This window comes from Calonectris borealis, chromosome 16 (genome assembly GCF_964195595.1).
Source record: "Calonectris borealis chromosome 16, bCalBor7.hap1.2, whole genome shotgun sequence".
Classification (NCBI taxonomy): domain Eukaryota; kingdom Metazoa; phylum Chordata; class Aves; order Procellariiformes; family Procellariidae; genus Calonectris; species Calonectris borealis.
This window is the reverse complement of record NC_134327.1, coordinates 13,939,232-13,967,019: the sequence shown is the minus strand read 5'-3', so window position 1 is coordinate 13,967,019 and position 27,788 is coordinate 13,939,232. Positions and strand designations below refer to the sequence as shown.

The following is a 27,788-nucleotide window of genomic DNA, read 5'->3' as shown; positions in this document are numbered from 1 at the left end:
GTCATTGAAATTCACTGCATGCTGTCTCTTCTGTGCTTCACACTGATACATGACAGCAGATCAGTTTATTGCTCTGTGTGTGTATATATATAAAAATATATATAAAAATAGAATATATATATGTGTGTGTGCATTTGTGTATACAGGGTTTAATTCATTATTGTGAGTACTACTAGAATTAGATAGATGACTCATATCTGGTCAGGCTCTTCAACATGCATTAAGCTATACAGAAATTGGTGATTGTGGCAATATTTCTCTAGTGGTGTGAAATGCAGATGGCTAGTGACTAGGTTTATCCTGAAGACTAACTAAGTGTTCCAAAAAACAAACGGTCAGCATCACCACTGAGAGTTACCTAAATATCAAAAATACTAAGTTTACCTTTTATCTTTCCATTGTCAGAGAGAATGATATCACCCCGGTTCTGGACCATACTTTTTGTGTGGAACACAATGCTTTTGGGCGGATTTTACAGCATGAACTCAAACCAAATGGCAGGAATATTCCAGTGACAGAAGAGAACAAAAAAGAATATGTCAGGTATTGCAGAACAAAAATATATCCTGCAAATATAGTGGAAAGAAGGTAGTAAACAGATTAATTTTTTTAATATAGTGAAACTAATGAAATAAGTATTTTGGGGGGAAATACTCAAGTCATAAATGACATGAGCGTTTTCACACAATGCCCTATTGTAACACCTGGGAAGCTGTGAATTGTACTTTGTTTTTTTTGTTGATGGTGCAGTAATTAATTGTTGATGGAAAAAGGAACTGATAAGCACTTCTTTCATAATAGAAAATGTGTGTATTAAAACAAGTTCCTCTGTAAAACGAGCATTTTCCAGCTCTGCTATAAAAAGCCCAGCCCTATCTAGCTCATCATTCCTGACTTTTTCTTTTCCCCCTCAGGTTGTATGTAAATTGGCGATTTATGAGAGGAATAGAGGCACAGTTTCTGGCTCTGCAGAAAGGTTTTAATGAACTTATTCCTCAACATCTCCTTAAGCCTTTCGACCAGAAGGAACTTGAGGTATATGTTTCATCCATGTAGAATATTGTTTTGTAATTTATTTGATCCACAATCAAGCACTGATTTTAAAAAACAAAACAAACAAAAAACAAACCCACAAAACTTATTCCAGTTTACATACCAGAAAGCTGTGTATTTGTTTAACCAAACCCTTTTTGGTTTATTCTGGACATTCTTTGGGTTAACGTTATTGAGAGGGCTACTTAAACAGGGAAAGACAAATACACCATGTTGTCTAACCAAGGACTAATGCTTAAAGCAGGTGGTCTGAGCAGGGAAGGGAGTACCGCAACTTTGAGGAATTGTTGGCAAGACCTAATGTGTTACCTACCCCAGAACTTGTTTTCTTCAGTAACTGTTTTCATGCATAGTTGTTTCTATATTCACACAGGGCATGGTTTACAGGGACTAAAAGTAGAAGTGTAGAGCATATAGAAGAGAAATTAATTTGTCTTCTCATTTAATCCTGAGATGCAGAATGCTACCTCTTAAAATAATTCCTGTTAGAGCAATTTTTCCTCTGTTTTTGCCTTTTTAAAGAAAATAAGGCAACCTATGGAATATGGACCATGTGTGGTATTGGAAACACTAGCTTTGTGCTAGTCGTTCGTGCGTACTGATTAATCCCATGAAGTTATTGCATTCCATTTGCTAGCTGCTTGAAAAGGCAGATTAAAAATCCATTAAATCTTTCAATACTCCCTGTGTCAGAACAGTCACAACTGTCCTAATAATGTAAATGAGTGTAAGTGGGTGCTGTCTTGGTGGCACAAAAAGGCAGCTGCTAAATGGTAGCTCTCGGAAATGTGATCCTCAATATGAAATATTATTGGAAATTTAGAATATGACGCACATTTTGTTTTGAGTGATGAAGTTTTCTCTATGCCATTTATTTGTCGTTGCCAGGGGAGGTGGTTAGATTCATGGCCAGCAGTGACTTCCTTTTACACTATGTGGCAACCTGGTGTCATCTGGAAAAGAGACTGAAGTAATATGTCTGGTCTGTGTTAGAGCCTCTCACAAACAACATCAGAAAACATGAAAAGTTTCTGTAGTTTGTTGTGGGTTATGGAACAACGAACCAACTAGGATGTTACCATAAAAGGAGCAGGATTCTGTCATAGTTGGTATTGGCACCTCTAGGACAAACCCGCATCAGGACATGGATGTGCAGCGCAGCAGATGGCATGCCTTCCTCCAAGTCTCTGCTGTACCCTCATAAAGATACGCTGTACTTTTCGGGTAGAATAGATGTAACAAAGCAGGTCTTGAATGGGCTTCTGACTCTAGTTTCTTGTGAAAATTCTGGTTCTGGTAAGTGTACTCCTTGGCCTCAGTTTCATTGCAGTTTAACCGAAGAGATTTACTGCCTGTTCTAAACTATTTTAGAGCATCAAAAAGGTGGTTCAAGAGCATAAAGAATGCTAGGCTTCGTGAAATAGTTGGATGTATGTTTTTATAGCTGCAAACCTGAAATGACTCTGAATGTTAAAGCATTTTCTAATCCTTTAACAGCTAATCATAGGAGGGCTGGATAAGATAGACCTGAATGACTGGAAGTCAAACACACGTCTAAAGCACTGCATGGCAGATAGCAATATCGTGAAGTGGTTCTGGCAAGCAGTGGAAACGTTTGATGAAGAAAGAAGGGCAAGGCTGCTGCAGTTTGTGACGGGTTCGACGCGTGTCCCACTTCAAGGTTTCAAGGCTTTACAAGGTGACTGATGTGGAGGCTGAGTTAATCTGTGGTGGGAGACAGAGATAAAAATCACATGGTATTTACTAGCCCCTTGTAGAATATCAGCGTACTACTGGATAACTCAAGCACTTACAAACTTCAGATCCCAAGAGCAGTTCTTCAGCTGTCAGCAGCTCTGCTGATGGCGAACAGTTTAGCCGTTGCTGATAGAGATAGGGGCTGGTCAATCTGTCATTCTGTAGCACTTTGACTGGGGTCAGTGTTAGCTTATCAGTCTCCTACAACTCTGTGGACTGTTAAAATAATTGCATGCAAGCACGCACATGATTGTAGAGCTGACCGAACAACTTTTTCACATGAAAATTGTATTCCCTTCATTGTTTGGCAACAAATCATTAGACTTTAAAACAAGTTCCTGAAAATTGCAATTTTTGTCATTGGAAAAGGTGGCAGTGTCCTAGGCTGTTGTGATTCTCCTGGTAACGTTCCATCCATTGGCTGACAGTAAACGGATGTTCAAAATGAAAATACATAGTTCTGTTTTATAAAGAAAACCTTCTTGGACTTAAGCCTTTTCATTTTTGAAGGTGCAACTTTGTTAATATAGCATTTAGCAGCTTTCCAAAATACTGGTCTGCAAATCCATTGTCATGAACAGCCCTAATGTTTCTGCCATCCCTTCATCAGCTGCAAATCTGATCTACAGATTTAGCCTATGACATACTTATGTTTGCAGCTGGAACTGTAATTTTCTCTCTTGCCTTTTTAGAAATAGCAAAATCTGTGTGCATGAATGATGTTTTGTTGAAGTGCATTAACTAGAATGTCTGTCTGTAAGGTTCTACAGGCGCTGCAGGACCCAGACTGTTTACCATCCATTTAATAGATGCAAACACAGACAACCTTCCAAAAGCCCACACTTGGTAAGCTGCAAACATTCTCATGTCAGTGCTCGCTTTCCCTTTGTCTTGGTTTAAAGGAGTCATCTCTGTTGGTTCCAGCTATGGATTAGCCATGTGGTATGCATAGATGAATCCAAGTGTGCTCTGCTAGCTTGGAAATATCTGTACTCTGCAGCCAACAAAATAATTGACTTCTCTTCGTATAGCTTGATTTGTCTTCTATACTTTCTGTGGTTTTCACTTATCCCAGAGTTGATTATTCTGGATAGTGAGATGTTTGTAAGTTTATTTCTACATGTTCAGCAAAAGTATTCACTGAGAAATGACTCACAGCAATGAGCCCTCATCCAGGGTTACAAAGAATAGTTTTCAGATGTAAAATGCAGGAAAAATGTGCTATTGGTGCAGTATAGACACAGAACTGAGCTCTTGTACGGAAGTCTCACCCTATCAGAGACAGGAAATCATTTCAGCAGAGGCACAGATTGTCTGCAGGCAGAGCAGGGAGTGCGCCTGTCTGATGTCTTGCTTTCTTTGCGAGTCTCCTGCATCTGCCACCTGCCTCCTCCTCCCAAACACTGCCCTATTAAGTCGTGCGTTCCTGCTGCAGAAGTACGGTTGTTTTTTATCTTGTCTCCTTTGGCCACTGAAGTGGCTGAGGTTTTCTTTGATTTTTACATATTCTATCTATATATAGCTGATCTAGATTTTTTTTTCAATAAATGTTGAATTTTAGATTCATATGCTGCAATGTGTTGTTGTTTTACCTCTAGCTTTAACCGGATTGACATTCCGCCTTATGAGTCATACGAGAAGCTTTATGAGAAGCTGTTGACAGCTGTGGAAGAGACATGTGGGTTTGCTGTGGAGTGAAAAAGCAACCAAAGGAAACAGATGCTAGCTCATGGACCACCAAATCAAAAGCTAGAAGAAGCTTGCTGTGAACTTCCTGCTAAGCTGTCTGAAGCATCGGAACTCTAGACAACTTAGAGATGGGGCTGTTTCCCTTCCGCCGCTGGTGGATGAGGGAGGGGGTAGGGGCTTTTGTTGGTGGTTTCCAACTCTCTTTTCTCCCCTTTGTTACAATAACCCCTTCCCTCTTCTTCCATCCACCATAAAACGAAATGCAGCCAAGTTCAGCATTTGGCTTTGGTTACACAGGATATTCTGCTAGATTTGTAACACATATTGTGATAGGGTCAGTGACCTGTGGGGTTTTTTTAATAGGAGAATCAAAGTGTAATTAAGAATGAGCTTGATTTGCTGAGGACTTGCAACTGGTAGGTGTACTGGTTAGTTTGTCTTAAATCAAGCTTGAGCCCTTGTAGAGTCCGGCGAGTGCAGAGTGTCTGACTGGCACTGGAATTTGCATTGCACATTTTAAACACCTGTTTAAAAAGTAAACTTCTAGCAGAAAATACCTCCATATGAACGCTTAACTGAAAGGTAAAGAAATCCAAGCTCTGCCTTAGCAGGAAGCTCCCAGTGGAAGCTGTGGCTCACCTTGAGAAAAGTGAAGGAATCTGGGACAGCTTAAATGGTATTGTATGATTTCTTTTTGGTTGTCCTGGCTGAAATCTAATTGTTTTGCACATTAAAACAATGATTTCCTCCTGCAGAATTACTTTCCGTAATTTGTTCAGATGTAAGTACCTTGCAGAGAAGCCTTGTGAGAAGGAGACAGAGGACAAAAATCTATTCAATCCCAAAGCTGTGATTTCTGTGCCACTGTTTTACCCGAGAGGTATTTGTGTGACTTCAAATTCTAAGATTCACATGGAAATGGCTAAAAGCTAAGTTAACAGAGCAGACTTCTGTTCTGAATTTTTTCGACTTGGGAAAGGTTTATTTGGAGGTTGAGGTAAAAGGGTAACTATATAGTGAGTACATTTTAAATGTTATGGAAAGCTATTGGAAGAATTTATGACTTCAGTTCTGTAGGGATGAAAACTTCTCCAGAGAGCCATATAAGGCTATTTTTTCAAATATCTGAAACTAATATTGAAAGGTTTGTTCTCTAACACATTGCTAAAATGACTTCCCAGGGGAAACAAAAGCAAATCAAATACCTGAATCACTAACATTTTTTCCAGTTTGCACACCACGATGAGACAGTATTTTAACAAGTAACACGGCTTCAGAAAGACCCAGTTATCTATCAAATATGTCTAAACTTAAGTAAAGCAGACTTGCTTGTGTAGGATTTTTTTCTTTGGCAAGCCTGATTTTTAGAGAGATTCATTACTGAAACATTTAACAGATGTTATGTTTATGGAATAGTGCATTGAAATTCAGCTGTGGGTAAGAGATCGTTCTTAGATGATGTCTACTGGAATATTCTATTTTGTCTTTTTTAATTGAATTTGATAATAGCTTTAAACTGTGATAGGACAGAAAGTAGACACTTGTCAAAACCCTGGCATCTCTATTTTGTTTGTTTGTGGTTTTCTTTTTTCCATTGACCATAATTCTTGTGATTTGTTGTCGGGAATAAGGATTGCATCGGAGGTGTAAAATTGTACCATATTGTGAGATTTGCACGGGGTGGCTAAAGATGCTCATCCTGCAAGACTGTACAGGAGAGGCGTATTTAGACCCATGTTCTGTAGGAATCTTTTGGCACTTGGGGACCAGTTTCTGCAGTGCTGGTTGTTGGGACGTAAATGAAACTATGTGACTTTTGCAGAAAAGAGAGGAAACGCAACTGTCTGCAGAGAAGCATCTGTACGGTCTTGGGCTGAGTAGCAGAATCCCCACAGCCCTGGCTTTTCAAAATGGCTGTGAAGTCGTACCTGTTCATAGAGTATATTGAATCCTTTCAGTACGTTTGAATGTGCAATAAACCAGTCAGATAGGAAAAAAAACGCAAAATGGATTATTGCCCAAAAGCTTTGCATGCAGTCTCATGTGGATTTTTCACTAAAAGAGTTTAAAAAACCAGATACTAAAGCCCACTATTAACAAAAATCCTATCACGCAAGCTCTACATGCAGCACAACTGGCTCAGTAAGAACCAAGCAAGGTGAAGGTGAAGGCCCTTGATTTGGAGATCTATAGGTCAAGTAGCTTTATGTCAATGACACAGTTGACATATGATAGTTCCTAATGTCTTTGCTAGGTCAGTGTTTTATTGAATGCACAAAATAAGAATAGGCAAGGATTGTTGTTTTGAAAAGTCCGTCTGTTTTTTGCTGTATTTAAAAGCCCTTGTCAAGGTACCTCCTCCATGCTGACAGTAACGAGAATAGGGCGCTGTCTTTTTAGTTGTTTCGGTTCTCTTTTAAACAGCTTCACACCTCTCCCATCCTGTTGTCTTTGCAATTTTGTGCCACTTCAGCGACGATGAAGACATTTTTTGTATTGTTCTGTACATGCATTTGAGGCAGGCCTTAAAGCTGGTTGGATGGATGGAGGAAAATAGAGAAGTGAGGCAGAATGGGTTTTAAGCGATGGCTCGTTCTTCCTACGGCTGGTTTCAAGGCCAGGGAAGGATGAAATGCGAACAAGAGTTTGCATAGCTTGAGCCATTGACTCTCTGAGGTCTTGGGAGCTGTTCGGATAACCTCAGCTGTCTGAATTTGTGTGTTCATTCCCACTTGGTCTGCCAGCACTTGAACTGGTTGTTACTTCTCAAACTTGCCCAAAGAATAACATCAAGTGTTCATTTTGTCATTACACGTTCCACCTTGTACACGGATACTCTTGGATCTGACCTGAAGGGAATACAAGGTACTGTCTTTTGTTCCTGTCCTAAAGGCAAACCTAAAAGCTGGTCCATTGGCACAGACCTTCAGTGCTTGCCCTGGTACTGCTCATCAGCCTATACTATATGCTCAGGGATGTAGGAAACCACCACTTCGCTCGTGTTTTAAATCGGGAAGAAACGAGGCTGTTCTATGAATGTTAGCGTTAACTTGGGCATTATGTTAGACGAGACCCTGCTTCCAAAAGGCTGCTCGAAGCTCCAGATGGTGAAATCAGCGTTTGCTCAGCAGTATGTACTTAGTTCAAGTCGAGGTGGTTATGAAATCCAACAGATTTTGTAAATTAGTGATCCAGCCACTGGGCCCTCTGGGGCCAGTGCCCAGGTTCAGGGCCGTGTGGCACAGCAAGTTCCCAGAATCGCAGTATGGATCTGTTTTTAATTTGTTAATTTTTTGTTCCTCAACCACTTTATAATGTATTTTTTTAATTTATTATTTTGTAATGTCATGTTTAAGTATTGCTGCTATCCTTGTTATTCTTCCCACTGTTTTTATTGCAGATTTATTTTGTGAAAGTTGTACACTAATGTTTCATTTTATGTCTAAATCAAAGTATTTAAAGAAATACTAGTTCTATTTAATGTGGTTATGGAACCAGCTGGAATAAACAGTGATTGTATAGTAGGCTGGACCCAGGAGGTCATGTTCATTTTTGTTACATATGCAATAAACTCACAACTTTAAAATCTTGGTATCCACCATTTTGTTTGTTAAAATATTTATGGAAGTCACAGGCAAATTGATACGCTTGTAATTAAAGTCTGGTTGTGCCGTGCTCAGCTTAGCTGGAGAGGGGGGTGGAGGATAAAGGCAGAGTGTTAAAGGCGGCAACAACAGAAAAAGGTTGCTGTCATTAAAAATTCTGTAGCATTACAAAGTACTGAGGAAGGTTAAAAAAAAAAAAAATATCGTTTGTTTGACAGACCCAGAGTTCAGTGTGATGAAGCTGTCGTGGTGTTGGCAGTGACTGGGCTCATGAAAATTGAGCGTCAGTGTTTTCTCACAAAACTGGCTCCCGCTGTTCTGGGTACCAGCATCTCTGCGGTGGGACTGTGGTTGTGGTAGCTAACTCAGTGCACGAGGTACGGAAACGCACCTGATTTAACAGATTTATAGGGACTGCCCAGATACAACTACTCCTTTCCGGGTAGAACACTTCATTTCATTCATTCTTTAACTGATTAATTTCCAGTCTTAACCTTTTTACTTTATTTGTCCTGTTATTTTTGGAAAAATCTCAGTTTTCAGGGAAAACCTGATAACCCCCCCCTTAATGAGAATTGAAGAAAGATTAATGCTGATGAATCTCTGCTTTCCTGTATTTTTTCTAATTAGTACTGTTTTGCAAGTGGAGAAAGACGAGTCTGAGGTCGGTGCTGGCAGTGATCATTCAGTGCTCGGTATCGGTGGATGCTGCAGCAGAGCCTTCGCTCTCTAAAGCTGAAAGCTAGGATTTCTTTAATCTCTGCATATTTTGTTTTTTGTTTTTTTTTTTTTTTTTTAAAGGGGGGGGGACACAATTCAATAATGTTTTTTATTCTTTGAGCAACTTCACAGTGTGATCAAATACACTAACATACAACGAGCGAAGGACTGGGGAGCTGGTTTCGCCCACCCCCTTATTTCAGCCAGCAGCAGGGATTGAACAACTTTTGCTTGATGATTTGGAGCAAGAAATGCTGTCAGTCCTTCAGTGCTCTGTCAAACACTGGTCCTGCTTTGTCTTTTCTTTAATAAATACTTTTTGGGAAGTATTCCTGATTTCTGGTATCCTTTTGGTATGCGGACATAGCCTAGAGAAAAGAGGATCCCTGTAGTCTGCTCCAGTGGATGTGGTATGCTGTAGAGGGGTTGCTGTAGGACGTCTGCACTATGTGAACTTTTTGAAGACATGATCAAAAATTCATATTTCTCTGAAGAAATCTTATAGTGCTGAAGTAATTGACTGTCTTTTTTATGGAAGCTTGGCAAGTCAATTAAATTCCTCAAGTTAAATTTTCCAGTCTCTGCCTCTTTCTGCAGGACGTAGAAAGCCAGGCTATGAGCGGGAGCACTGGTCTTGTAGTGGCAGTTTCTTTTCTGATTTATGACGATGCCCCTGTGTCCCGGGCACTCCGCCTGCTTGGGAGAAGACAGCCCCTGCCCACCAGTATGTACTTTAAAAAGACACGGCAGAATGGGTTTTAATTCACAAGCAAACCTCTTTATATTTTCTGTTGGTGCTTTACAGTTTGATGCCTAGCTGAACCCTCTTGTTTCCCTGTTCAACCTTTCTTCACTGTGGCTTAGGATAAAACTAAAAGCCCAAAGCTTTGCCAATAAATAATCCCAGATGAAATCCTTTCAGGTGTGGTGGGGGACGGAGGGTGGGAGGAGAGGGTGCTGCCTCTCTTTCTAATCATGCTAATTTGAAACAAGACCAAACAAGATCAGAAGGGGGTTATATAAATTTATAACCCCCTTCTGCAATTTCGCAACTACTGGCTGGGTGGGTGATGCAAACAACGCCCAGCGGACCCTCTCCCAGCCTCGGCCACAGCGTTATCGTATTGCTTATATCCCTCCAGTAAGCGAGCACGATGCTGAAGATCATACACAGGACCTTCTGCTTGGGACATCGGCTGGTTTCCTCCATCCCGAGAACAACAGCCAGCTGGGACCTCCAGCAGGTCCTAGCCAGCTTGGTGTACAAGCAGCAGATGATGATGCCCGGGGTGAGGAGTTGAAGAGGACGGTGAGATACACCTGGTAGGTGGGTGGCTTGGTCACCCTGTCATGGTGGCTGGTGTGCAGGATGAGGATCATGGTGGGGAGGGCGAGGAGGAAGGCCACCAGCCACACCAGGCAGGTGACCGCCCACCGGCTGTCCCTCAACCTGCGCAGGGTGTCCAGAGGCCTGACGACGGCCGGGTACTGCTCGGTGCTCATGATGGTGAGGATGAAGATGCTGGCATGCACAGTGAGGAGGTCGAGGCTGAAGGGGACCCTGCAGCCCAGGTCTCCGAAGCGCCAGTCCCGCACGAAGCACGTGCAGGCCAGGAAGGGGACGGTGGGTAAGTACAGGAGATCGGCCAGGGCCAAGGCGACGACGCACACGTACGCAGAGCGGGTGCACCTCATGGAGCCGGTGGTCACCACCAGTGTGTAGATGTTTCCCACCACCCCAACCACACAGATGGTGGCCAGGATGCAGCCGAGGAAGGAGGTGACCAAGAGGTCGTTGGCGCTTTCGGAGGAGGTGTTGGACTGGGTGGTGGCATTTTCAGGGTGGCAGCGCACCGAGACCCACGTGCTCGGCTCCATCCTCCCTCGCCGAGAGCCGCCCCGGGGAGCTCCTCCGGGGGAAATCCCGAGCCGCAGCCGCAGCTCCCTGCTCCGGCCAGCGCCGCTCTCCCTGGCGCTGCCTGGAAAAGCCATTTGCTGTCCCCACGCGTGGGGGGGACCGGCCCCGGCGGAGGGGGGGTTTGTCCCTCTGCCCTCGCCGCAGGAATGCTGGGATGCCCCAGCCGCCCACCAGCCCTTCCCGCTGCCCCTGGACCCCAGCCCCGCTCCTTCCATAATGTGTGTCAGTGCAGATGAGATGAGACTTTTTTTTAATTACTATTCTTCTTTATTTTTCCCCATCTCCCAGGTCTCTCCAGGTCTGCGGAGCAGTTCGGCCTCAGGCTGGGAAGCTTCGCGGGAGGGGGATGTGGCCCAGCCCTCGCCCTCCCTGGGGGGGCTCAGCGCCCCATAACCAGGTATCAAAGGGGAAATTGATGTCATCAAAAATTCACAGTGGTGTCTTGTCCCCAAAGCTGCTCTGTCGCATGGCCGGGCAGGGGGGACACAAGGGTTGCTGGATTTGGGGGAGTTTTTGGCATGGGAACCAGCCCCCACCGCCCCGGTGCCGGGAAGGAGGCGGCTCCAGGGTCCCAGGCAGGAGAGAAGAGTCCATGGGCCCGCTCGGTCCTTAGGAGGCGCACGTGGGAGATGGAAGCTCCTGCCTTCACCCAGGCTTCTGGGCTGAATTAGCAACGCTGGTGACGGGGGAAGTAAACCCGCCCTGGTCTGCAGGCAGCGAGGGCGCGGAGAGCACCCCAGGGGGGACCTGCCCCCCCCCACCCCCATGGCAGAGCACCCCCATAGGGGACCTGCCCCCCCATCCCCATGGCAGAGCACCCCCATAGGGGACCTGACCCCACCCATGGCAGAGCACCCCCATAGGGGACCTGAGTCCCCCCCTGCCATGGCAGAGCACCCCCATAGGGGACCTGAGCCGCTTCCCCCATGGCAGAGCACCCCCATAAGGGACCTGAACCCCCATGGCAGAGCACCCCCATAGGGGACCTGCACCCTTCCCTGACGGCAGAGCACCCTATAGGGGTTCCCTCCACCCCCCCATGGCAGAGCACCCCCATAGGGGACCTGAGCCGCTCCCCCCATGGCAGAGCACCCCCATAAGGGACCTGACCCCCCATGGCAGAGCACCCCCATAGGGGACCTGACCCCCCATGGCAGAGCACCCCCATAGGGGACCTGCACCCTCCCCCGATGGCAGAGCACCCTATAGGGGTTCCCTCCACCCCCCCCATGGCAGAGCACCCCCATAGGGGTCCTGTCCCCCTTGGCAGAGCACCCCCATAGGGAACCTGACCCCCCCCCCCTTGGCAGAGCACCCCCATAGGGGACCTGACCCCCAGCAGAGGACCCCATAGGGGTTCCCTCCACCCCCCCTTGGCAGAGCACCCCCATAGGGAACCTGACCCCCCCCCCCTTGGCAGAGCACCCCCATAGGGGACCTGACCCCCAGCAGAGGACCCCATAGGGGTTCCCTCCACCCCCCCTTGGTAGAGCACCCCCATAGGGGACTTGCCCCCCCCAGCAGAGCACCCCCACCCCTAGGAAACACGTGCAGCTCCTCGCCCCGCCCCTTCCCCTCAGGCCCCGCCCCCTCCCCGAAAACATTGAACGCCCGGAAGGGGGCGGGGCGAGGCCTCCTGGAGGACCGCCCTCCCCCGCCTCTATGGTAGATTTTCCGAGACGGGACCGCTCGGGCCGCCCGTCTCTCCCTCGCCGCTCTCCGCTCCCCGCCGCTCCTCTCTATGGTGCGGGGCGGTGCGGTCACGTGGCGCGGGCAGGCCGGAAGGAGCCGGGCAGCGGCGGCTAAATGAAGCGGGGCCGGAGGGGCGGACGGGCCCGGTGAGTGCCGGCCGCGGGCCCCGGGCGGGGCGGGGGAGAACGGCGGGAGCCGGGCGGCGGGGGAGGGGTTCGCTCCGGACGCCGGGGTTCACGTCGGGCCGCCCCGCCTCGTCCTCTGGCCCTCGCCTGCCGCCTCGGTGGGGGGTTCGGTCGCTGTCCCCGGCTGGGGTCCTGCCCCGCGGGTCCCCCCTGAGGGCCGGGTCCTTCCCCCCTTCCCGCCTCAGGGCCGGGTCCTTCCCCCCCTCAGGGCCGGGGTCCCCCCCTCAGGGCCGGGGTCCTTCCCTGGTCCCTTCTCCCCCTCCCCGGGGCCGGCCCCGCTCCCTTCTCCCCCCGGGCTCAGTGGCTGGTCCCGGTGAGGCCCTCACCTCCCGCCCGGTCCCGGGGTCCTGCTGAAGTCCCGTGTGTCCCCCCCCAATAGGGAGGTGAAGGGGGTGGGGGGCACCCAGGTACAATTTCCCGGCGCGGCTCTCCGTGGGCTCTCTTCACCGGCTCGTTTCAGGTGCCCTGCGCTGCGTGTTTATACTCGGGAAGAAAAATAGCGTCGGCTCCGGAGCTGGTGGGGAAAGGCGGATATAAGCTTGTTCGTCCCTTCTGACCCCCTGTTGTGGAAACTCTTGGTGCCGTTGGGACATCTTGACATTTCAGGCATCTGCTGTGGGAGCTGCTGCAGAAAAGAAACCCAAACCACAGCTGTCCTCAGAGTTGAGGGATCTGTGTAAGAGATACTCCTCCTCCTCTTCCTCCCTCTGTCTATTGATTTGAGTGCTCGCTCAGCTTGGTGGGAGAGAGCAAACGCTGGAAGCGCTAACGTTCACGGCGTTTATATAACGGAGGTGTCTGATGGGTGTTTCTGCCTCTGGAGCCGCACTCGTTCCCCCAAAAGGCTGGAGGAAGGTCGGGTTTTCACGCAAAGTATTTTGAGACCAAAGAGTTGTAGCTAACTCCTGCCTGTGTCTGAAGAGAGGAGCGTGAGCTCACCCCGGCCGCGCTCCTGCACGTCGATTTGGGATGGGCAAAATGTAGGTCGGCTTAAAAAGTCGCCATCGTCCCGCGGATCCGCTGGCTTCGCAGCTGCGCTCGCTGGAACCCCTGTGCGGCTGTTGGGCGGATAACGGCCGCTTGCGCCTGCGAGTCTGGTCCAGGAGGTTTTTCTTTTCATCTCACCTTCACTTTATGACCTGAAGCGTTGTCTTCAAATGTCTTCTAATACCTTATCTTAGAGTCTTACTGAAAAATCCTTATATCAGAAACGTAGCTTTCACGTGAATGAGTTTAGTTGCCGATGTTTCTATTCAGCTTCCTTACTGCTCGTCAAGCAAGTTTCAGTTTCTTATGTGGAGTGTTACATTTCGGTCACTGGTTTGAGATCTCTGATGCTTTTTAAAAAACAAAAGTTAATGTTGCTGCTGTGCACTTTTATTTCCATTATCAAGGTGTAATGCTGAGGGACCATAGCTCAGTTGTCTGTGTGGTTTTCACAGCGTCTCTTGTGTTTCTTTTCCAGCTTACTGACTGCTATGCAGAACAGCAGACTCTTCTTGCTTTATTTCGGGCAGCAATCCTAAAAGCAACAGCTAATTGCCTTGGTGGCAGAAAGGCATGGGCAGCATTAGTGCTACAACCTATGAGCAGATCCCCGTTTCTCTGTTCTGCTCTGCGGTGGTTGGTTCTTTTTGCTTACAATTTCTGCTATCTCAATCGACGTACTTTGGAGCCGTTGCAGGTTTCCAGCGGTAGCAATGGAGGAGAAGGCAGGCGTCCCCAGTCAGGTGGATAGACTTTGCATGCTCAGTTATAAAGTGGCCTCCTCCTGCTTCCAGAGAGGATTGCATAAGAGCTCTTTTCCTCCAGTGACCTATCTGGAAGGTGAGGGGGGATATTTGGGACCGATCACTCTGCAGACCCAAATCTTGAGCAGGTTCTGGTACGTCTCTGGACAGGTACGTGCCGTGGGAGCGTGCAGCACAAACCATATGGACCCATTTTCTCTAGGACTAGTAGAACTGCAGGGACAGCTGTTAATTACAGAACTGTGGGATTTACAGCTTTAATCTGAGCTTTTCATTTCTAGGATGAATGCCGTGCAAAAATTCCACTGCCTTACATCAGGCCTTTCGATATTGTAAACATCTTAATAGATTTCATGTGCTGGGTGTCTGCATGGTGTGTCTAGATGTTAATAAACAATCATCTTGACAGGAGTTTGTGCCTGGAATACCAAGACTTGGGAAGGGACTCAGACCCACTTCCTCAAGAAGATCTGTAGAGACATTCAGCCCGCTTGGTAGTGCTGCATTTTGGTAACGGGCCTTCTTCCATTTTTTTTTTCTTTCCTTCCTAGGATGTTTTCCTGTCGGCCTGGCTGCAGGCATCCTTCTCGGGCAACTGTGTAAGTCAGGGGCATGAATAACAGTTCCTGAAGAGTGGTTGGGTCAGGCTTTACTGATGATAAGGTACATTCTGGTTTCCAGCAGGGTGCTGGCAGCCTGTTCCTGGGCTTGTGTTTCAGAAGCTGCCTCGGAAGTCCAAATTCCTGGGTAGACCAATGCTTTGTCTGCCTGAGAATGCAGTGGGCGTTACTGCCGCCGGCAAGCTATGATTGCTGGCAGCGTGGCTTATGCTTTGAAATTGGACACAAATCACTAAAAAGTCCTGTGGCAAAAATAGGTGGAGCGAGCGTGCAACTCCGGCGACTTCGGTGCAGCTGGAGAGAGGCAGGAAGCGTATCTTGGGGGCCGGGAGCTGATTAGCAAGCCAGAGTAGCACAAACCCAAGTGCGAGAGATGTGGAGCCCTTTGGGTGTTTTTTTAGTGCCTGCTGGAAGAAGCTCCCATTCATTAATTTGGAATGGGCGTCTTATTTTTATTTATTTCTTTTTAAAGTCATTGTGAGTGGTTTACTGTGTCATAGCACCGGCAGCTCGGCGCGGCGATGGGCGTCGGGGCTTGCCACCGGCTGCATTCTTTTCGGGACAGTCAGAACTGCGCCACTAATTCCTCTCGTCAGAAGCTTGGGGGTTTTTTTGCACGTGGATTTGGTCTGGAGATATTTTAAGTCTCCATTTAAATTATTGAATTCTTAACTACTTAAAGGAGAGGCGCTAATAATCTCAGAAGTCTGTGCGTGCACTAAAATCAGTGTTGTGTATTGCCTGCCTTGGTTGATGGGTGAGCTTTTCAAGCTGCTACATGTAACTTCAATTACTCTCAGTAGGATCTAACCCTGGTGGGGTAGGTGCCTTTTTTTACTGCAGCGAGCAGTGGAAGGTGTGAAACATGCAGCTGACGGGGGACACTAGCTATCTTCCAGTAGCAGCCCGGGAGATAAGGTTATCTGTGTACTGACGTGGTGGTTCCTGTGTTTGAAATTGAGCTAAATAACGTGCTGATCAGCATTAGTCTGACGAGAAGTAGAGTAGTTTTGTTTTAAGCAGGTTACTGGGACGGGGAAATCTGGGAAATTGGGGAGGGGTAGGCAGGGAGAACAGGAAAAAGAAAAAAAGGCCACTTAGCAGTGTCCTGGTGGCTTGAATAAATTATCCTTGCCAAAGCACTGAGACGTGAGATAATAAGGAGTGTTTTACTGAGCTGGGATAATCTTGCTCTCAGCAGCCTTCATGTTGCTTTTATAGAATTTCACGTTTATTTTGGAGTATCTCGGGAGTGATGTTTTTCCTCTGGGTCAGTGCTTAAGAGCTTGCTGTGGTTTTAAATTTGTAAAAATCCTTGAGAAAGCTTAACTCCTGAGAACTAGAAATCATATTCCTGCTGAATGACACCTTTCTCCTAATTACCAGCGCTGCTGTGGTTCCTTCCCCGCGTTCGTGAGGGGAACTGTCAGTGTCTGATTAAGTTGAAAAAGCATTGGGCTTTGGGGACAGATTTCAACACGGGGCAGCTGCTACCCTGAGTCATGATGCCATCTCATAGTGTTTCTGACCCAGGTTGGGGGAAATTTAAATAAAGCGTGGCTTCCTCGCTGGCTTTGAGGGAGCCTGACTCCATCGCTGATGCCGACGGTGCCTGTCTGTTCACAGGGTGACTTTTGGAGGCTGTCGTCGTCACTCGTAACGAGAAGCAAAGTTGATGAGCTGAAATAAATCTAGGAACGTCTGTAGGTGTCAGGGTGACCTGAAACATTTTCACTTGGCTTCAGAGGACAGGTGCTGTATTGCTCACACTCGGTCTGCTTACCTCTGTAAGGAGGCCAAGCTGCTGTTTGCATTATTTAGACAAACATTTGGACAAGATCTGTAGAGGCATCATGTGATATTACTCTGTGGTATAAGGTGATCAGGATTTGTACTAGCTAGAATCTTTGTTTGGGGAATCTAAGGATGGAAACTGGCCTCAAGTAATATATTTTGTCTAAAGGACTTCTCACACAAGGCTCCTGTACTGCTTTGTCAATACTGACGTGCTCTTACCAAGCTGTGGGCGCTGTTATTGCTGTTTCTTGATTGGAGAAAGGAAGACAGCGGTTGGCTTTTTGCAGCCTTAGCAAAATCAGAGTTAGGAACAGATTTACACTTCTGCTTCCAAATACCATCCCGAAGATGTGATGCATTTTTATATTTGGTGGAGGGGGGAGGGAAACCTCTCTTGCAGATCATTTTTGCTTGAAGGTACCCGAAGGCCAGTAGCGGAAGGAGCGCTTACCCACATACCTGTGGCAAGTACAAAATGTCGTTGGATAAATGTGTTACAGCGGGATAGTGGAGTGGAACAGTCAGGGATGTTGACAGCTGCCTGCAGCAGAGCAGCGATGCTGCCTAGAAGACTTTCCTCCTCTCCCTGCTCCCGCTGTAGTGCTCCGTAATGCAATTTGAGGAAGATGACAGCAGCAGCATAATGGGGAAGCAGGAAAAGAAGCTTTCTCTCCCTTGCAGGAAACCAGCAGCATAGGGCGTTTCATACCTCCCCTGCTGCTAGGATTTCCAGCTACAGATGAACAAGAACTGGCAAGACCCATTAGCAGTAACTTGGCTACCATAAATAGTTCATGTCCTCTCTATATATTGTTAAACCGGAATCCTATTGTAGTGGAGCAGGCTTCATTGTGTATAAACTGGGAGGTGCCCTTGGATCAGCCACGACTAGCACAGACTAGCTTGCGACGGCTGGAACGCACCTCTGACTTGAACACAGTGTCTGAAGAGTGCTCCTCAGCTTAATGTTTTTGTGTTTGTTTAGCAGTCTGTGGCTGCTTTTACTGACCCTCCGTCCCAGATGGTTAAATAATCTGTTTGATGTTGTACTGTTGCAACACCCAGGAAAAGAATTTATATTCTGCTATGTGAAGGTTTAAACAGTGTTGGACACTTGACTGCGATGACTAAGGGGTAGGAACGCAAATTTGCAGCCTGAAAACTGTTGTGTCCTTAGCAAATGGTCTGATTGCAGCCTATGTAACCTCTTAGCTGTGGCCTGTAGTGATTTTCTTAGTCTTGCATGTGCAAAACGTTTGTTTCCCTTGGAGTGAAATTGTTAGGTACCTTGCAATCTCCTAAATCTGCATGACTGTCGACCTGGAGAATTAATGTGCTGTGCTTCTTTCCTTGCTTTTTAGCTGGCCCGCTGATAACTCATTCATTTGTGAACTTTAATAGTCTCAGAAGAGAATAATGCTGGATGTGGAGCATCTCTAAATCTGGCCATGATCCGATTTCACTGTTTTCGGTTCTGAGGTAGTGGTGTGCTTCTCTCAAATACAAACCCTTTGCTTTTCTGCTATTTTAACACATTCTGCTGAAACCCTGCAATGGCCACTGCCACGTGGCATGGATGAAGTCAGACTGGACAACTGTCGTGAGCCTGGAAGGCTGCCCTCAGTTTCTGCTGCTGAGAGCCTGCTTGCTGGGCTGGAATCGGTTGGCCGCAAGGCTAACGCGTGGCTGCAAACAAAACGAAACCCGGTTTTACAAAAGCAGTCGCTGGCTGGCTTGAAGATCTTGTAACAACTGGTCATCTGCAGTGCTTGAGCAGTAAGGACTAGTTACTGTTCTTCAGACGGGTTGGTGGCAGTCCTCGTGCAGCAGTTGGGTGCAATAGGCACCAGCAGGAATCGGTGCAGAGCATGGACTTGCTGCTCAAGTATTGCGCGTGCCTTACAAGGTTTCTGTCGGTATTTTACTCTCAGCACTTAAGGCAGTTTAAGACTCATTTCACTGTGGAGTGAACTTGGCCTGTTGGCTCAGTATGGCTCTAAGCTGGCTCTTGTATGTATTTAAGCCCTTCAATTGAACGTGTAAAAGCATCTTTCAAAAGCAGAGCCTGGTCTTGGACTAGGAGCGCGTATAGTTTGAATGCTAGTTAGGTATCGGTTGTGGTTGCATAGTGTCAACTGTTAGGCTGCAGTTTAAGGTCTTCCCCCTTCTTGCAGTTTATTTTAGCATCTTAGTTCTGTTCTCCCACTTAAGCCATGGTGGATGTGTGAGGAGAGGATCTGAGTATCTACAGATAATCCTACAAAATCCTACAAAAAAGTTTTCCAGGGCATTTCTTTTCAAAGCTGTAACAAATGCTGGCAGAGCTCAGCGTGAGAGGAGGCAACAAGCTGTGGTGTGGGAACGTGACCATCTTAAGCAGGTATTGCAGTGAAACCCTTCTTAACATGAAGCCACCGCTTCTGGCCACCACTGGCTACTGACCCCTGAAATTATGGCAAGTGCGGATGCTTAACATGGCTCAAAAAAAGGGTACGGCTATAATAATCAGAATGTGTGACCTGTGAAGTCATTCTTCTTGGAAGTTCCTAATTCTGGAATGTTTGACATCTGGAATGGCTGGTGGTAAGCTTTTAAGTCGATACGTCTAAAAGTACTGTGCAGATCGACACAGAAACCTTCCTTTTTGCTAAGGTGGGCTACTGCAGTAAGTCGGGTTTTTTTCCCTTCTGTGCCACCTCAAGGTCAAGTCTTAGCTTTTATATTGTCAGCAGCTTTGTGAAATGAGGTGAGGTGTGCTTTGCAGACTGCAGCCATCCTTGAAAGCAAAGTTTCTTGTGATAGGTTCAGGACGCATTTAAAATAAAATAAGAAAAATACCCCCTCCCTTTCCACATTTGCTCCTAGTGATGCCTTATGCTTTTTTCTGGAACACAACTTCCCAAGTGCAGCTTAGATGGTTATTTCCAGAGTTGGTCTGCTGGGCAGCAGCTTAACATCTAGGATGCCATTGCAACCTATCAATCCTTTGTGATTTTGAAGTCCTCTGGCTGTTACTGCAACTAAAACTGACTCTTTGTGCTTTCCAGTCCTCTTGACTTTGGCCTAGTTAGTCCCTCGCTGCTGCTTTTAATAGCAGTTTGCTGGTTGTGTGCAGCCTGTCTCTCTTCTTCTTGCTCCCGGTGCTCCCTGCAAACAGGGCTGCAAGCGGAGCAGGCTGCTGGTTGCTCATCTGTGTGAATGTCGGTGCCGTAGCCTGTTAGGGTTACTCTAACCAGCAACCTTGAACTCCTTTATTTCTCTGTTTCCTCTCCAGTGAAAAACGGTGCTAAGATGGTAAGCTGAAGGTCCCCGTGCATCCAACTTGTTAAATAACTACTTAAAAGGTTGCACTTGGTTTTCTTTGTTCTGTTATACCTTTTAAAGGTGACATTCAGGATCCCTTAAAAAACGAAAGAAAAAAGGAGAAAAAATACTAAGGATTTGGAGAGGAAATGCTGTGTCCTTTCTCCTGGAGAGCTCTGTGAAGTACAAGTAACAGAGGAGCACTCTCATGTATATCCTGGGGCGCGTAGGGCACTTCTCTTGCTCTTTTCTGTGTGGCCGCTGGGTTGATGGGGAAGAGAAGGCAGTTGCAATTAATGTTCTGTAGAGCCCTGGCAGGTATGTGCAGCACCTGGTAGTCCGTGGAGTCTGGCTCTTTGAGACACCAGTGGGTTTAATAACGGTGCTGCTCAGAGAAAGGAGCCTCTGCCCCCTTCTCTTGGGATACACATGAGTTCGGGGCAAGAAAAGTGGAAGTAAAACTCGCTCTGGAAGTGGCAAAACTGCAAATCACATGGTTTCACATGCTCTTCCGTTCATCCCCACCCTCATACCACAAAATTAGAACAAAACAGTTCTTTAAAGTGATGATTTGGGAGATAGGCTGTGAGCCCAAAGAGGTTGGTTTTGTGTGTATGTGGGGCCGTAGCTAAGTGCTGAGCTGCTAGTGTCGGAGTTGTTGCTTGAACACGAAATGCCAAGCTGGCACCTATGTTTGTGACGTGGGAGGCAGGGTTTGGATTTTGGGGATTATACCGTATGATCTTGCACATGCCAGAAGTCTGAGGCAGGCAGAGTACTACCCTTTACAGGAACTAACTGCAGAGACACCTTTCCCTCCCTCAAAGCCTTGAATTTTCACTTTGCTGTTAAAATGAGCTGCTCAAGGCAATGGCATTAACTGTCCTTTTTATTCAGACTTTGTAAATTTAACTTTTTTTTCAGGACTTAATTTGATAGGAGGGGCAAATGACTGATCCAAAGCTCCCCATGTCTTCTGCAGAGCGTGGTTTTTTGCACACATCAGGATTAGCAGTCTCATGCCGGTCAGAGAGATGTGACAGTATGGAGCCCTGTTATTTAGTAGAAGGACTGATGGGGGTCGTGGGAAGGCACTGAAATGTCCAGCCGTTGACCTTGATGCCAGTCATCAGGGAATAGCTTGAAGGCATCACAAACTTTCAGTTGAGTTGAATTAGCAGTTGCCCATTTTTGGAAAACAAATACATCTGTTTCAAAACAGTCTTACATTTTAGAGAAGAGCTCCCAGAGCAGAAATTGGTTTCACTAGGAAAACTGGTATCGTTGTAGGTGGCCAGCTGTTAGATGAATAAGATAAAACTGGGCAGATTTCTTTCCTCTTGTACTTTGCGTTAACAGATGCATTAAAAATGGAGATTGACTATTTTTAAAAAAATTATGATTAAGTGATACTGTCACCTTAATGGAATAATGAACTGCAAGTGAAGTTGATTAGAAGTCTTGTGATGTACAGACAGTCAAGATGTTTCCTGCAAGTCCTAAGTTGACTTGCAAAATGGGAAAAGTACAGTTAGGGATTTGAACCCAAGTAATCCCTAAAAATCTGTGCTCTCAATTGCTTCTGACAAAGCAATTTCCATTAGGCTGGAGCAGTGACACATAGAGGTAGCTCGTACCCTGTTAATCCATAGCCTCTCTTTTCAGAATACGTTCTGATGTGTTCTTGGTAACGCCGTTGACTGAGAATTGACTGTAAAAATGCCCAGCAGAGCTCTGCACGACGGTACAACACGCCGTACAGGATTTTTGTAAAGCCGGACAGCCCTGTATTAGTGAGCTTATAGTTTGCTTTTCATGGATGCAGTGATCACGGAGCACTCTGCAGTTATCAAGAAAGCCCACATCAATGGTAAGCCTTGGTGGAAAGGGCATCGCTCGCTTCGATGTGTGTTTCACAGCGTGGCTTTTCTTCTTGGGTAAGAGAGGGTGAGGAATAGGGAACCTTCATAAGGTGACTAGAAGTTGTGATTGCTGCTAGAGAAGCTTGAAGACTGCCTGTCCCTCTTGTCCATCTTAATAATGTTCTAGCCTGAGCACTTCTGAAGCCGGTTATGATGCTGGTGCGGCCGCAGAAATAGCGGCCGCTCTTCTGAGATACTTTCTGAACAACGCATGTGTTGGCCGTCTTGTACGTATGGGGAGGTAAACATTCAGTTTTGATTTACTTGCCACAAAACGCTTCTAGTGTTATATTGTCTTATGTTTTGGTGTGACAAAATCAATTCTCTGGCCTTCTGCAGTAGAACTGTGTTACCTGGCTCTTAATGGACAAAAAATTGTTCGCTTCAGCTTCTGTTCCTTGATTTTTCTCAGATCTCAGGAATCCTGTCTTCTCCTTCTTAGAGGGTGTACGTGTCTGTCCAAAATCATTTGGTAAACCAAGCCAGCTGCTCGTGTCTTGTGAAACACTTAGGGAGTGTTTTAAAACTTGTAAGCAAATTCTGTTATTAAGTGATCTTCTAGTATGTTGTTCCTCTTCAGCACATGCTACGGGTCCAAAAATTGGTGGCAGAGCTACATGGATGCAGTTGTCATAAGCCTACCCCTGTTCTGTGCTCCTAAGAGGAGCTTTTGTGTGGTATCTGTGCTGTTCTCTTAGCAAACCGAGCCGCTGCTGGAAACTAGGTGGTCTTGCCTGTGAGCCACTGCCCACACGCTCCTATCTTCAGGAGACCGGGGTAAGGCTTTTGGGTTGGGGCCAATGCTTTTGTTTTGGCGTGGTTTCCCACTTTTGCCTGAGCTGTGGGCAGGCCTCCGTGCAAACCTGCTCAGCAGAAGCCCTGCTGCAGTCCACATTTCAACCTCTGGCTCGCAAGGTGCGAGGCTGTAGCTGCCTTGTGCATAGCAAATAGGACTTGTTTGTGCACAGCGGTTCTTGTTGGGCTTACGATCAGGGGATTTCTAATTTTCGCTTGGGATGATGCCGCTTAACACGATCAACTGCTGTTAAACTCTCCCTGCTTTTGTGAAGTGACTGTTACAAGGAGCAGCCCCCAGCAAATCGTGAACCCTTTGAAATGTTTCAATGAAATGCTTGACAGTAACTCGGGCTGGTTTATTTCCCTTCTGTTGTGCTTTTTTTTTTTTTTTTTAAGGGCTGAATTTTTAGCTTTTCATTTTGCTGGTTGTCACAAGCCATGCATTATTTAAGTAGCTTCTCTTTGTTTTAGCAGCTTGAAACGAGCCAGAAATTCACCTTGCTCGCAGGCTACCAGCAGACACGTTTGCTGCCCGCAGGCAGAAAGTAGGAGTTGATGCTCTTCTGTCAACGTAGGTGAGCAACAGTGGTGTTGCTGTATGGGGGAGACGGTAAAACACACAATGATTTGATGTTGCTGACGTCTCTTTCAGGTTGCGCTTTTTTTTTCCCCCCGTTCAGTTGCAGTTTCGATTCCTACCTCCCCGGCAGTGCTTTCTGTCTAGTCCTGTTGCCTTGAGCTGGAGCTAGAAAAGAGCACTTTGAGGCTAGTCCCGTCTTGGGTATGTGGGAGTTCAAGCTTTCAACGCTGTAAGTGGAGAAAAAATACATCACACTGTGTCTAGGAGGGGGGTCTCCCCTTGACTGTCGCTTTAAATTCCAGCACTGCTTGAAGATGCTCATTGCAGCACAAATGTGAGGTGGAGGGAGCGGATTTGAGTTCTGCTCCAATTACTGCAGTTCAGAAACGCCTGCATATACCGGGAGTTTAAATATATGCACAGTACCGATGCTTGCTATTTTGAGGTTAGGCTAAAAATATGTAACATGGTGTTTGCAGGGATTTTGAATGGGTTTTGGAAATCCTTGTGTAAGCATTCTGTGTGCACCTGAGACCTGCTTCAGCTCTTAGCAGCTGATCCGTCAACTCATAGTAGTGGTTGGGACCAGTGGCTTTGTAGATTGTATTTTTACGTGTATGAGAAGCTTGTTTGGAAAGTACGCGTGACTTCAACTGCCAGTCTGAGATCTAGTCTGTTCAGAGAACAGTTATACCTAAGTCCCTGACGGTCTCTGATTTTTCTGGTAGCTGTTCTGTTAATGGGTTCTTCTCCTCTCAAGTTACTGTAGGAAAATACCTTAATGGGGAGGATTTTATTGCCTGTGCGGTGAAACAACGTGGATGTGCAGTCATGAATACATGGAGTAATGAGGGAAAATGGAGGGGGGAGTTGGTGGAACCACATCTTCAGTGTGGCAGTCTTCACTGCGCTGTCAGTGGGTGGCTTCGAGGTCGTGACAAGAGCTTTGTGTCACCCTGATACTGCATAGGGATTCAAGTCCCAAGTCCAGTTTGTGTGCTCTAGTGCAGGTGGGAGTTTTTAAGAAAAAGGGAAAGGGAAGAAAAAAAAAAGCTTCCGAAGTGTATATCTGCCTGCTGCCAGGTCTTTTTCTTTTAAAATGGTTCTAGTATCCTGTCCTTGACTGTATTGCAAGAAAGCTGATGGTCATGTTAGAGCTTGGTTATAGGTAGCCTTATTCTTTACCTATAAATAGGCACTGAAATCACTGAGGTAGTGTGGGATAGCTTCCTTCCATCTGTCTTGCTTGTTTTTTTTATTATGTTGTTTATGTAGGGCAAGACCCTAGGGGGGCTTTGATCTTGTTACTTCATGTTCTTGGAGGCCTAGTGCTATAAACATGAATAAACTTCTTATTGATGCCACTAGATGGAACTGGCCCGTGCTTATAGATATTTGTTTAAACTTGAGCTCTGTATTGAGTATTGACAAAATGAATTGGTAGCTCTCGGTGGAAGCTTGGCTTTCACACTCAAAGCAGTGCTTTATTAAGCTGCTTGGGTTTTTATGCAGTCTGTTTTGAAATAGAAAAGCGGTACATTGCCAGTTCTTTCCAGGCTTGGCTTTTTTTTTTGTTGCCTTGACTTGTGTATTTCAGTTAATGCTATTTATTATATTCCTGCTTTTAAACCATCATGAGTCTTTTGGTGATGTGTGTGCATCTTGCTCTTGTACACGGGGGTAGACAGTCTGTTATCCCAAATTTCATTTCAGATTATTTCCTGTACCTCTTTCTTGATGCTCAATGTTGAAGGTTCTTCACTACGGGAACCAGATTTGCATATAGAGAATACAGTCTTAATGTTAGTCTTGTGGCTTATCCCTTGTTCTTGGATGAGAACAGCTGTGGTTTAGCCAGCATTGGACAAAGCACCATTTGAGTGATTTGGGAGAAGATGTTTTGGTGACTGTGCCGAGCGTTTGCGGTGTCGACCCGCCCACGCGTACACGCATACCCAACTCTGCTAACGCGTCGCGTGCCCCTGTAGCGGAGAAATAGCCAAGCCACTTAGCTTTGCCCAGAGCAAATCTGAGCAGACGCCTGTCTAGCCTCTGTCACACCGCTTGATGTTGCGAGGGCTGATTTGTAGCTTTCACGAACGTCCTTCTTCCTCCCCAGCCTTTCCTCGAGTGATCCTTTGCCGTTTTTGCCTGCCAAGGGGTTCCTTTGTTGGGTGTGAGCCTCCATGAAGGCAGCTGAGACAAGGCGGGTTCTAGCTATGCAGGGGGTGCTGGTTGTTGCAAGGAGTGCTTTGTAGCACCAACCTGCTGGGAAGCAGAAGTGGTTGGCATGGGTACATGAGCTGAAGAGGCCTGGGTGCCGCTCCTGGCTTTGCTGCTAGCCTGCTTGGTGGCCTTGGCCACACTGGTCCTTTCCGTGCTTCCATTTCTCCATCTTTTAAATGGCAAGAAGCGTATTGATCTTGTTTTCTAAAGTACTGAGAGGGCTAAGGATGGAAAAATACTATGCAGGATTAGGTGGTAGCTATTCCTGAGTACCAGGGAAAATACAACTGTAATAATGTGGATGTGACCTTTTAAAAAGGACAGGTTTTTCACCAAGTATGCTTACAGTGACCCAGCTACTGAGCTGCCGCTCCAGCACCTGTCTGCAATGATGAGAACAGCGCTTTCGTGCCATTCTGGCAAATAAAGTAAGATTTATTTCTCCTTGCTTATAAGGCAGAAGCTGAAGAACTAGTGGAAACACTCCCAAAATCTTGCTTTTGAAGCGTTTTCAAAGCGTCAATATGCCCATGATACTCTTACTGGAAATAGGGTATGCTACTGAGGTTTCAGGGCTCAAATGTAGGGGTAGTTGCGTATTTGTAGTAATGCTGGTTAGAAGAGGCCTCTGCAGCTCCCTAGCCCAATGTCCCACTCAAATTGGGACCATCACCAGTGCAGGGACCAGGTGAGCGTGGCTGTTTGTAGCCGAGCCTTGAAAACCTTTATGGTGGAGGTTCCCTCCGGAGAAGGCTGCTTCAGGCACTGAGCCGTGCCACTGGCACCCTTTGTGTGTGTTAAGCAAGCGTCCTGCCCTGCAAACGGGAAAACGCTGCCGCCTTGCTCATTTATCCCGCTGCTGACGGTGCGAGGCTCTGGACCGTGTCTGTGCAGGCTGCTCTGCAGGAGGAGGGTGCGTTCCGGCCCAAAGCCGGCCGACACTCGGCACTGCTGCGCAGCGTGCGCTTTCTGTGAAAGGTGGCTTGGGTTTTGGCTTTTTTAAGTGCTAAATTATACTTTTTTATTTTTGTTATTTTATCTTGTATTAAAATATTTTGAAGATGGTAATGACTAGTTCCGGGGGGCGGGTATAGATATAAGTACATAGTATACATCTGAACTGATTTCTTCATCTTCTGTCCTAGCTGCAAATCCTGTTCCCTGCAGAGGAAGTTAAGTGTAATTATTGAGAGGAATTCATACGGCTCTTGTGTACTAGCAAACAGGATTTTATAGCAGACTCTCCATTTTCTTCCAGTTTATGCATCAGTAAATATTTAATAATACCAATTCCTCTGTTCGCTAATAATGAGATGAATACTTCTCAATAAAAAGACCTCCTTTCTCATTCCAGCGATCAAATTGTGCTCGGAGTTCACATACGTATTGAGCTGCTCTGCGATAGCGGGAATTGAGAGCTATAAGCTGACAGAGCATAAAATGGAAACCTACTGTTCAGGTTGCAGCGATTCCTCTGATCTCCTAATCCTGTGCGGGAGCCTCCAGTCGGCTCATTGTGCTTCCCTGAGAACAGGTGGGGGTAGCGAATTTTAGTCCCAAAAGCTCAGTCCTGTGAAGGACCCTGATCCCTGTTGTGCTCTCTTTTCGGTTTGAGAGCAGGTGGCGTATCCTGGAATTTGTACCAAACCCTCATTGAGGAGGGAATGTGTCATAAATCAGGGAGGTCTCTTTAAAATAGCAGATGATGGCAAGAAAGTGTGCTCTGTGAATGTGACCTGTTCCCGTGCCGGTTCACAGTGCAGGCACAAAACACGCACTTATGTACTGCCTTGCCAGGGGTGCAGCTTCCTTCTGACCTGTCAACAGCATGGATGTTGTGGAAGTGAACTCAAAGCACCTCTGGTCCCTCTGAAGTTGTGCCTCAGCTTGGCAGCACACAAGGGAACTCAGGGTTTGAATGGTGTCTCCATTTCAGCAGCGTGGCTCGCTTCACGGTTCAGCTCCTCAGCAGCTGGGCTCTCAGGTCTGACCCATAACATTGGCTGTTCACCTCGGCGCTAGCATTTCTGCGGCACTTGTGCGTGGTATGACTTCATGGCATTACGTGCAGTAGGGGATGGTTGCAGTGACGTCAGTTGGTTCGTTTGTGATGCAGGCTTACACGGTGTTTGCCCTGTGGCAGCTCTGGCAAGTGGCTTTTGCTCCTCTCA

At 46.6% G+C, this 27,788-nt stretch overlaps 3 protein-coding genes across 17 annotated transcripts in view; 2 read left to right on the top strand and 1 right to left on the bottom strand.

Annotated features, from left to right (window-relative positions):
- Window positions 1–6,500, top strand: part of SMURF1 (SMAD specific E3 ubiquitin protein ligase 1) — a 45,867-nt gene extending 39,367 nt beyond the window's left edge. For 5 of the 9 annotated variants that reach the window (XM_075165370.1, XM_075165368.1, XM_075165365.1 and 2 more), the window contains 5 exons: window positions 406–543; window positions 915–1,035; window positions 2,551–2,752; window positions 3,573–3,657; window positions 4,410–6,500. In XM_075165370.1, coding sequence (XP_075021471.1) covers window positions 406–543; window positions 915–1,035; window positions 2,551–2,752; window positions 3,573–3,657; window positions 4,410–4,509 — 646 coding nt within the window. In that variant the 3' untranslated portion in view covers window positions 4,510–6,500. Of the gene's footprint in view, window positions 1–405; window positions 544–914; window positions 1,036–1,941; window positions 2,175–2,550; window positions 2,753–3,572; window positions 3,658–4,409 lie in introns of those variants that run through there. The other 4 variants (XM_075165369.1, XM_075165371.1, XM_075165364.1 and 1 more) reach the window with 2 other exon arrangements.
- A 2,601-nt stretch (window positions 6,501–9,101) lies between these two features.
- LOC142089463 (urotensin-2 receptor-like) lies at window positions 9,102–10,703 on the bottom strand. Its single transcript, XM_075166052.1, is given in 3 exon segments — window positions 9,102–9,556; window positions 9,918–10,121; window positions 10,124–10,703. Coding segments are annotated over 3 exon segments (1,239 nt in total).
- Window positions 10,704–12,398: 1,695 nt separating this feature from the next.
- Window positions 12,399–27,788, top strand: part of RNF216 (ring finger protein 216) — an 82,929-nt gene continuing 67,539 nt past the window's right edge. The window contains exons 1-3 of one of the 7 annotated variants that reach the window (XM_075165358.1): window positions 12,401–12,581; window positions 13,081–13,296; window positions 21,757–21,961. The gene's annotated coding sequence lies outside the window, so the exon portion shown is untranslated. Of the gene's footprint in view, window positions 12,582–13,080; window positions 13,297–14,922; window positions 14,971–21,756; window positions 21,962–23,443; window positions 23,621–27,788 lie in introns of those variants that run through there. The other 6 variants (XM_075165359.1, XM_075165361.1, XM_075165354.1 and 3 more) reach the window with 6 other exon arrangements.